The 12,132-nt window shown below is 28.1% G+C and overlaps 2 protein-coding genes across 5 annotated transcripts in view; both read right to left on the bottom strand.

The window, feature by feature from the left end:
• LOC111043081 overlaps positions 1-5,734 on the bottom strand; it is a 154,539-nt gene extending 148,805 nt beyond the window's left edge. For 2 of the 3 annotated variants that reach the window (XR_002605531.1, XM_022327890.1), the window contains exon 1: positions 531-890. Coding sequence is in view for 2 of the 3 variants with exons in the window: in XM_022327890.1 (XP_022183582.1) it covers positions 531-533 (3 nt within the window). In the remaining variant the exon portion in view is untranslated. Of the gene's footprint in view, positions 1-530; positions 891-5,716 lie in introns of those variants that run through there. The other variant, XM_022327889.1, reaches the window with a different exon arrangement.
• Positions 1-12,132, bottom strand: part of LOC111043084 (mitochondrial ribosome-associated GTPase 2) — a 33,993-nt gene that overhangs the window by 19,782 nt on the left and 2,079 nt on the right. The gene's annotated exons all lie outside the window — the stretch shown is intronic.

Below are 12,132 nucleotides of genomic sequence, written 5' to 3' on the forward strand. Positions count from 1 at the left end.
ATAGTATAAAATAATTTTTTTTTTTTATGGTTAACAAGCTTCTGTCGGTTTAAAAAAAACTTTTCACGTGGGCCGTCAATAACAAACGGTGTCGATCGTGATTTCAGTGCATGTAAATATCCCGTAAAGTCTCGGTAAAGACGAATAATATAATAGTATCACATAATACAAGTGTCGTGGGAGGAGAGAGCTAGGGCTTAGCACCCTAATAAAAAATATACTTTATATTATATATGTATTATAATATGCTATTTGAAGTTAATTAGTTCCTCTATAGTTAATTATATTATTAAAGCAACTATAAAATTTTTGATTATTCAATCGAGGTTAGAGGCGAAATTACGTAATTCCGTAATCCATAAATCATATTCATAAGACTAAATGAAAAAATAGAAGATTTTAGCACACTCAGCTTTTTCGTTGAAATTGTGCCCCTAACCGGTGTATTGTAATGAACTATAATAAATGACCCACCTATCTAATATGCACAATACATATTATAGTTAATATTCTATAATAATATAACGTACCATTTTTACAGTCCGGTCGGCGGTGTATATGTGTTAACCGTTATAGCAGAGTAGCGTCGTTTACGGGTCCATCGGATTTTTTGAAAAAAAAAACCGCGTCAACTCGGGTATTGGAACGCGAATAAAAAGCGGAACTTATTTTTGTTATTATTGTCGTCACAGAAAAAAAAATCAATTATATCGTTCACACGCGTTTGCTTACAATATTAAAGTGAATATTTTATATCATCTATTTGTCATTAATCCCGAACTGTCCGAGATCGCGTAACGGACGCGGACGAACACGTGTGCCGCGCGTGAAACCGTATACCACACAGCTCTCGGGAGTCGGGACTTTTCTCACAGTTTACCGGTCACTGGTCGCGAGGCGCGTCCGTCGTCGTCATCGGCGAGCCGTGAGCGCGCGCGCGCGCCGTGTGCTCCTACTACGCGAATTCGTAAACAACGCGACCAACGGACTTTTCCCCGCTCCGCCACCATCATGCCGAACTTATAACGTACATTTGAAATCGTTTGGCGCACGCGCTCGCGGTGTACATGTTTCACCACAAAACAATTTAAAGCACCGAAAACTTTTTACTTGTACGTAGGTTTTGTATAGGTACACACAGGCCACAGCCATACAGGTACATATCAGTTGCCACTATATTATTAACGTTCTCGGTACCTAATTAAAAAAAAAAAACTAACACGTAAGCGATAATCGAATCGTACGATATATATAGTATAATAATTTTTTTTCTATGATACGATCTATATTATGGGAATCTGCACAAAATATCTCACAATTCACAGATAAATAGGCTTCTATATAGATGCAATTGCTAAATCCTATAGGCACCAGGGTTATTGTAACTATACAACTATAATAAATAATAATTTATTCTATAGTGTGTTGAGTATCGAGTATAATATGATATAAATTGTATAGTTTATGTTCAGTTTAGGTCAATGGCTGTTTGAAATGCTTGTAAGAATACCTTTTTTAAAATGTTAATTTTTAGAGGTTTTAAATTATTTTACTGACGACTTTTATAGTTTGATTTTTGATTTTTTTACATCTGAATAATAATAATTAAATAATTAATATAATTTGGTTCATTACTTTAGCGTGGTAGATATCACTGTATCATATAGGTAGCAAGTCTTCAACTCTACTCACATCAAGTTTAATTGCTTAGAAATAAAATAGATAATTATGTACCTATTGTTCGTTTAGAGTTCGACATATAAACATAATGTAATTAACACATAGATTATATGCAATATTATGGTTATTGTCAATAACTGCAGTGTGCAGACTAATATAGGTATGTATAAATATCAACGGCAATACGGCGTATATAAAAGGGGTAGTATATGTGAGGTATAATAAAAATAATAATTTTTTGAATAATCTTAAAAATTGTACATCATTATTTATGTTCATAAAAAATGAATAAATTTCATAATAAATTAAAATATACACGTTTCACATATTATAATATATACCTATACATTACGATAAAATAATAAACATGCATCTATGTCCAAGTTAATATACATATAAATCATACTACCAAAGAATGTTAAATTTAAAATTAAATTGTATACGATCTTTCAAGTAACACTTAGGTATTCTTTTATATTAAGAAGAGTGTAAACATTAAAATGTCACCATGTAAGCAAGTTTTTTAAGCGCCATAAAAATTGAAGCGTAAGAAACCTCCCCTTTATTGACCTCTTTTATTTTTCACTTCATGAATAAAACGTTGTAGTTACATTTCTGATCACGAAGTATGTAAATTTACAATGCAGAATGGAATATGTGGTAAAATATACCATAGTATATTATAACACGATCGTTAAGTGAATAATTGTCACGTGACATGTCATTCAAACTGAAATGATATTTACACCAGATAATGAAATAATGGCGGTAGACATTTATTAACTCGAAAGTTGAAATGCAAATTTCAGTACACTGATTTAATACATGGTTTGGTCACGTCACATGGTTAATGCATTTTAGATGGGCACAATAAGTTAAATGCAATATTAAATTATACTATTAATTAATTTGTTCAGTAATATTTTTTGTTAATATTCTTAACACTTCTTTAAAAGGTATATTTTATAATGTATGATATCTGAATAAAATATAATATACAGAATCGTATCTTACTGAATGTGTACTAAATTAGTGTAAACCTAGCTACTTTTCTACTTAAAATTTATTTAACATCGACTTTAACAGCGGCCAATCTTTTAAAATTCAGCCGATTGGGAATAGTAGTGAGGAAAAGTTAGAAAATATTATCATTACTATATATATACCTAATGATAGTTGGATGCACATAAATCATACAATTAAAATAACGTTTAGAACTTTAAATTATAACATTAAGTATACATAGGTACACCGATTCTAAGACCTATGAACTACATACTGCAGCGCTATAACGTTATAGAAGAAATACAGCGGATTTGATGTGAGAGTACCTACTCGATAGTTTTATAGAAAGTAAAAATTGTACAAAAATTGTCGAAAACAATAATATTTATAGGCGTGTTTCGCGTCGTGACAAAAATCATGCTGCCGGGGCGGCCTACACTGTAAATAGTTACGTAAAACAAGTATAATGAACTCGTGGGCGAAATGCGTACCTATATACTAATAAACGTCCGGATTTGGCTTCTCGAGTCTCCATATTGCTGTACGTGCGTAGGTGTTATCTAGCGCCGTCAAAGTCGAACGATACATCCTAGTCTTGACCGGGAATGTACACCACTACCCTCGGTACACAATATGTATACAGTTGGTTCTATAGCAGCGTGATGTTCTCTAGGTCAAAATCCAAACCTTTAGTATATTTTTCCTATAATATGAGACTGTGTACCTACGACTTATTCTGCGGACAGCATTCGCGTACCGTTTTAATTGATATTTAATGGAGCGTATAATATGATATACATAATCAAAAATGAATTAAACAACGATAGAATTTCGGAGAAGGGGAAAACGATGATGCTCTGTATTTATTTTTTTTTTTTGTAACGATTGGAGTGAAAGCTTACTGTTTATACGTGTATGGGATTTACTATAAAAATAAAAGAATAAAAAAAACTATAAAAATCTCACAGTCTAAACGATTTTAAAATCTTAATTGTTTCGCCTGTATTATCATGATATCAAATCGGTATTATATGATCCGTTAATTCTTTACTTTCTTCTAACTTTATGTGTGTAGTACACATATAATACAATTCAACTCATATTTATATAAATAGGAGGTGCTATAGTGAAAGAGTAATATTTCCGGACACAATTTTTATCTGATTATCATATATTATATATAGATACTTGGTCAACTACCATATAAATGGGTTACACGAGTACACTTGGGCGAGTACATTTATGAAAATATAATGTATTTATCTACTATATGCATAGTAAATATTTACCTGTTAACAGGTATTACAAATAAAAGTATAAAGAAGCCAAACAAGGAACAACCCTAAATTGACATCAACCTAACCATATACATTATAGTAAGTAATAACAATACTAGAACACTATTTTTTTTTTGTGGATTATTGAGTTAAAAAATTGTAGTGTAATATTATTGTGTACACACACAACACACGCAATTGGTACTTGGTAGTTCCTATTTTTTACTATTATTTACGAAAACTAAATTAACATAAATTAACTACGGTTTCAACACCATCAAATAAAATATACAAATTATAATATAATATTATTAATTAATATGAAAGATCTACTATGATTTATCAATTTATGATTTTGAAAAAAAAACTGTTGTGGTCAGATTACATTTCAGTATATAAATAATATAATACTGAGTATAAATGAATGTAGAATTATAAAAGACGTTCTTGATTTCAAAAAGCTTAAACGATATAGAAAAGCGTTCGATTTTCGATGATGTTCAACTGCGTTTTTACTAACTACGTACTTATAGTATGCATTATAGGTAAGTTATAAAATATATCGTGGTTATTACAATAATTTATTTAAAACTTAAGTGGTCTTGTGTTTATTATTTCACTAATTATATTAATAGTATAATCAGAATATAAATCTCAACACAAATTACTTGATCAGCGAAGTACACACGGGTTCAACCCCAATGATAATTTTTTCACTATACGTAGGTAAATATATGCAATATTTTGGTATATTTATACATGCATATAATTTTTTTATACAACCGTTCCCATTGAAAACTCTATGACTGGACTTGATTGAGTTCAACAGATGTCTTAACTCGTAATAGCTGAATTAACACTATAGGTTAATGTAAATTTAAAACAAAAATATGTACAAATTAATAACATCAGCACGTCTCTTGTTCTATAGACTATAGAAATAATCAATGGAAACTTTATAAGAATTAACCTTTATAATAAGATTTGATTTTTTTATGATATATACTACGATCTCAAAAGAGCTTTCTGTTTCTTATATCTGACACCAATGGTATAATACACTTAATTTGTATAACAGTTATTGTTTAATATGAATGTAACTATGATACAAAACCCAAATAATAATATTTAGGTAAGAACTTAAGTAAAAAAAATTTGAATACTTCTAAAATATACAATTTAAATTTTAAAGACAATATTAATTAAAAATCTTATACGTCATTTTTATTTTGACCTCAGCTTATTTTTTTTAAATACAAACAGTACACTGTAGTATAATCAATTCGTATGATTTAATTAAATTCCTTGAGTATAAGTTTATTATTCCCCCATGCACATGCACATTTTATTTTTTTCTTCTTTGTATTTCATATAATTCATAAGATATTTATTTTTTAAATTTAATTATAATTTATAAAGTTAGGTTAATTTAAAGCTGTTAAGTTTTCAAACAAGTAAATTTAAATAAACACGTAAATCTAAATATATTTTGAATTACTTCAAAACACACACTTAAAATATAAAGACGCAAATTATCAAATTATATTATTATAATAGGTTTATATTCCCCTGGTAAATATTTAACTGCATGCCGGTTTTATTTTAAACGAGCTACTTAGTAGTCGAAGTACTATTGGCCACGCAACATCTGTACAGTGTATACCTAGAGTTAATTGACTACTCCACAAACTCTGCATTATGTGTTGACCATGGTTTCCGTATTTAAATTGTATAATAAAATATATTTTCAGTACCATATGAGGGGAACAAGAGAATCGACTTTCTTATTTCCTTGAGGCCCTGCTGGAGATCCGTGGAAGATCAACTGGGTCAATTATCTTTGACACATGCTTACATTGTTTACCAGCATTATCATATATCATTGTTGGAAAAAAATCACAACAAACTTTCTTCTCTTTAACAAATATGTAAAGCACATATACACTATATTTATATTATAAACATTTAAAATAAGTCCAAAAACAAACAATAAGGTAAAATTGTATATTTTGAATTATCAGTAAGTGAAAATCGAAAGTTAATATACGTATACCACGACACTGCAATGGAAACATAACGTTTGCGACTAGATAAATAGTTTTTTAACAAGTGACACATGTTAACTAAAGATATCTTAAAGGAACGCCCAGTTATAATATGTATATTGTATATAGCCAAGAATTGTGTCAACTACTTTATCATTTAATTACGCGCATTTCTCTGTATGATATTCTTTCCATAAGTAATATGATTTATTGTGTGTGTCTAAAATACTATTGTTTTTTTTTCACCTGATGAAAGTATACTACGATTTCTAAGTACCTTATAAAATATTTAAACATATATATCAATGAAATGTTTGATATTAAAATTAATGCACATACTTCAGAAATATATTCAATATTATAATCACAATATATCGTTTAACCTAGCATTTAACTACCTATCTAAAATGTATCTTTAAGTTTAATTTATATATGTATATATTATATCAATAACTTTAAAAAAATATATTAAATGACAAATATAAAACGTTCTTGTATAAACTTATTTTCAAATAAAATATCTAACATCTTTTTAGTAATAAATAAGATTGTCAAAATAATAATCGACATACTTTGAGCGTATTAAATGTACACTGCAGACAAATTCAAAGCAATTTTAACCTATACAAATTTAAATAAAAACATTCAATTCAAATAAAATTGATAAAAATTAATTGTTTTAAAAACACAAATAGCATTACACATTTTATTAAACCGCTTTGCGTGAATCTTTTTAAGGTATGTGCTAAAAAAAAGTATAAATTTAATTTGTAAAAATAATAAAAAAAACATTAAAAATATATATGTACCATAGCAGAATTCCAAATAATGACTTACGCGTTGTTGAGGGATTTAAGTTTTCCAGAAAAGAAAGTCATAAATTTATATCATTCTTATTCCCTAGGGGATATCACCCTCAAAAGAAAAATTATAACTTACAGACGTGTTTTATTTATTTAAAGATTTCATACTACAGAAAATTGAATAAAACAACGATCAAATGACATCAAAATTATTACAAAAAAAAAAAAAAAACAGTCATATAATATAATCTATAATAAAAATGATAATCTGAAATAAATCGGTAGATTGTAAATTGTTTAAATAATGTAAAACAAATAAACTATAAATCAGATAGGTAAATACATTTTTAGTAATACTTACAATTGTTAATTAAAGCTTTTTATACAAACTATAGGAAAGTACTAGTACATATTATTAGTGATTACTTTAAGTCTACACAGATTTTGGTTAATACAATAATATCAACTATCATAAACCTTTTCAACTCCAACTTTGACTATAACGAAGGCAATACAGTGGATTTATTTTTTTTTTAAAGCTGGAGACCTCATTCTCCTGTATTAGGTTTTGTGTGCACCTTGTCATTTCAGAGGCACTGATTACAAAAGAATGTGTAAAATTTAGTTCAGTGATAATAAACATTGTACACGAAAATAAATTCTTAACTAACTACTACGGAACGAGACCCACTATATTATTATAACATGTATTACTATAGTTTGGTAAGTTGAACTAATTGTTGTCAAAAATATATTACTTACATTATACTTTAAAAACCAATGCTTACGTAAAGTAGAATTATGTAAATAGGTTCATAGTATAAATACCTTAATATTAATCTTTACATTTTGAAAATTTCCATTGCATGCAGCAATATACGTCATGCTTAAAAGTTTCGAATTATTGCAATTTATAACTATTTCAATTAAATCAAAATAATTAAAATTAATTGAAAAAAAATGGTTTTTTCACTAAAATATCCTGTTTTGTCAAAATTTAAGTTTCTAAAAATACGAAAAATTAAAAAATGTGAGCCTATATGTAGTATCAATAATTTAAAATGTTTATTAGAACAACTAAGATTTAAATTAAGCTTTTTGACAGAAAACAAATATTTCATCAGCATATGATGTTGATTTACATAAATAAAAATAATTGATAATTTAAAATCTCTATAATAGATTAAAAAGACTCAAAAAGGAATAGATATTTAGAGAAATGTTTTGTTTAAATATTGTAAAACCAATAAATTCTATACTCTCCTAAAAAAAGTATGTGTATGAACTATGAATTATGAAGGTAGATAACATTAGTTTTAATAGTTACAATTTAAAAGTGGGTATTGCACACATAAATCGATGAAATATAATGAAACATCCGTTCATCAAGATTCAATTGTGTAAATGCATTCAACCTGAAACAACTTTGAAAAGATTTAGATAAAATGCATTTTAAATGTTGGAACATTTTTTCAAATACTATTTTATCCAAATCAGATCACGTATAAATATAATGTAAGTATAGGTACTATGTACTTAAAAGTATTTTTATTCAACAACTTATAATTCACTAATTTCGCTAAGTATAGTGTTAACCATATACAATATACATAATTACTTACATAATTAAATTGGTATCTATGCGAAAGGAATACATTCCATGCCAAGTGATCACGGTCGATTTAACAATAAACACAATAATACAAGTAAAAAAAACCGCGAAAACGTGACTAATAGATGAATTATAATAACTATTATAACTGTCGATATAAAATAAACAATTAGTTTGCAATATAATCTAAATAGTAATTAACATAACATTACATACATGTTTTATGTATTTAATTTTACATTCTAATATGCTATACAGAAAACCATGTAGGCATATACAGTAAAATAAGTATGTAACAATACTGTTTATTAAACTTTGTTATTTTCATTAAAGCAAATAAAATATACAATAATCTCAATCTAATATTTGTATTAAACATAAGTTAGTATTCTATAAGAAACTAAATCGCACACATTCTTAGCAAATGGCATAAATGAAAGAAAATCATATTTTCGGGTTGCCTTTATTCTTTTTTAGAAATATTTATTCATAAAAAAGTTACCGATATCTAAATAGAAACTTCAAGAATTATTTCATTAAAATAGTAATATTACTTTTAACTGCTTAACACCACTATTTATAACTGGTAATAAATAAAAATTAGTTGTAAGATAATAGTATTATTTTAAAAAGACGCTACCCATAAGAATGATATAGATAATCGAACGCATGTCTCCGATAGACCTTTGACTTTACAGGACCGCATAACATAAAATCTATGTAATGAGACAGAATACTATACTGTAACTATAGCGGATACAATCGACTAGTATGGAAATAACAATACTAACGATGATTCAAATGGCTGTCGATATAATCATGGTGCATTTACGTTGTGGTTATAACTTATATAATACGATTATAGTCACAAATGGTATTCTCAGTATTGTCCACAAATTACTATACTTTTGCGCTTTTGAACTAGATAATTCTATTTGAATCACGAATCACGATCATTTACTTTTAACTGTTAAGTATAATGCAGATAGATACAAATGATTTATATTTATGGTTTATTAAAAATGCACTGTTTATTTAAAACCATACCTATATACTACACGTGCCACAATACTTTTAAATTTAAAAATTAGGAATGATTGACGTTACTGACAATGTCGATAAAAACAAGGTGCACGCATTATACGTATGTGTACCTACGTATTTTAGTAAATATCCTTTAAATTTGAAATATGTTTGCTTTCTATTCAATATTCATTGATCGTCGTACTGGTAACGTTGTAAAACGTGTTCGTTTCCTACTTGGGGTGCTCCCTAGTTTATTGAAACCCAAAGATGCTCGTTCAAGGTTGCGGTGTACAAGACACCACACACGACTACCCATAAACGAAAAAAATGCCTGGTCAGATACGTCAACATGATAACTCACTTATGTAATAAAAACAATAAAATCTAAAAAACACTCAGAATTGAAAAAAAATTCTATACGCTTTTATATTTAATTCCTGATACTATTTATATATAGGTACGCATATTAGCACTACACTACTACGTAATGTTTAAAAAATTGTTGGTACTTATATGTATTGTGTGTCTATGTCAAATACAAAGCAAAAAAGTTATTGTTGGAAGCTCTCTATATTTATATGTATGAGAAAAATAGCAAATTTTAATTATCCGTAACAAATGATACTATTATGTATCACTGACACACACACCATACCATTTGTATAACAAAAAAGACAACTTAGTTTCACGGTCAACGCCCATACGTTCTCAAGTAAATTACGCGTTTAAATGTATCATTGCGATTGCTTAAAGCCTAAAGACATGTTATGTTGTTTTGATTCATCTACCAAATAACTATTATACATAATTTGCTTAATTTATATGTAATCGTAACTGCGTAACGGAATCGGTAAAAATAATAAATAACCGTAAAAATAAACGAAATCAATATCCTACAAGCACCAGGCACCTAGGTATATAATAATATACTACTTATATAATAGTATGTTATTACTTTATTAGGTACAAGTATAATTTTACAAAACGTTAATTACGAAACAATTAATACATTCATAATATAATATATAAGAAGGTATATAACTACGAGGTAGGCCATATTTTTCTATTATATTGATAAAATACCTTGCCCCTTAGAACAAAATATAACACTAACAAGAACACGAACACTTGTTTTTACATAACTATGAAGAATGTGATAATAATTAATAGCAGATGTTTATTATTGATAATTACATCACAAAGTTAGAATGTCAGGTGTAATACATCATTACAAACGTCAATGATCGGGTTTGTATTGAGGGCACTTAATTATTAAGAGGAGAAAGTGATTCCTACAAAATTGAACATTAAATGTATTCCTCTAACATACCTACTATAGAATTAGCCGTTTAAATGATAAACTAGGTAGTAGGTACTAGGGTACCTACTCAAAAATTAGTCCCAAGTCCATTGTTGTAAATCGAAATTACGCTATGTTAAGGTTGTAAGTGACAACTTACTAATAAGTAACACCATTTGGGACTACGTGGCCTAGCTACGGAAAGAAGGCTATGTGGGCTATGAGCTATAAATGAGCAATACTCTGTAAAAGACTTATTAAAAAAAATTAAAACAACACTAAATACGGATATTCAACAGATAATCGTGTCGAGATCTTGTCAAGATTCACTCACACTTAGGCACAGGAGTAAACGATGGCGATGAGTTATGAATTGTGACATTAAATTGTAAATCAATGATAAATCATTCTCAGTGGTTAAGACATTGTTTACAGACATTTCTTCGAAATATTTTAATGGTTATGAGTATAGTTTTAACTTACACTTCAAAATACATATCTATAAAAAAGCCCAATACGAAACTTATAGAACACTCTTATTATACCCAAAAAATTGTTAGTGGAAAATAAAAGAAAAAATTGTAAAAAACAATTGATTCCTCATTGATACTTCGTCTAAAAATATTTGTACACTAAATCATTAGTCTATAATTGTAAATGTTAGTTGATTTTACTACTTTACTACGAAAAATATACATATTATACATTCAACAAGTTATGACTTTCAAACTATTTCTTGAAATATGTACCTAATGCATTTATTTTGTTTTAAATTGGACAGCAGATAGGTAGGTCGTGATTAATGATTGTACTGCTGTTCCCAATTATTTTATGATCGACTAAAATATTTTAATTTAAGAAAATAAGAAAATTTATTAATTTATTAAAAATTCGTTTAAGACTAATGGATTACATAAACAATAGTTATAATTTCCAAACTGCAAAGGTAGTCTTGAAATTGTAAATAAACTCCGATGATAGGTCTGGTTCAGTGGTACAGTGGTACATACAACATTTTATTAGTACTTGCAAGTTGCAGGTGGTAGATACATAGTAGGTATTTACATCATAATATCGCCTTTCTCCTATGAACACTTCCCAATTTAGGAATTGCGAGGACAACAGCGGAGGAAGGACAACACAATGTGAATAAAATCTAAAAACATACTTAAATTATTAGCTATTTCTTTTTCTCCAAAGTGTGTCCACGCACGAACTCCGACCACTATTCGACTTGAAAAATAAAATTTTACAACAAAATCGGAAACATTATGGTACCTCACTATCTCGGCTAGTACACAATCACATAATAGTGCATAATATCATTTAAATATATACCTAACAATAACCACCACAATGACCTACAATTTACTTTGAGATACCT

The sequence above is a fragment of the Myzus persicae genome, unplaced genomic scaffold (assembly GCF_001856785.1).
Source record: "Myzus persicae strain clone G006 unplaced genomic scaffold, MPER_G0061.0, whole genome shotgun sequence".
NCBI lineage: Eukaryota > Metazoa > Arthropoda > Insecta > Hemiptera > Aphididae > Myzus > Myzus persicae.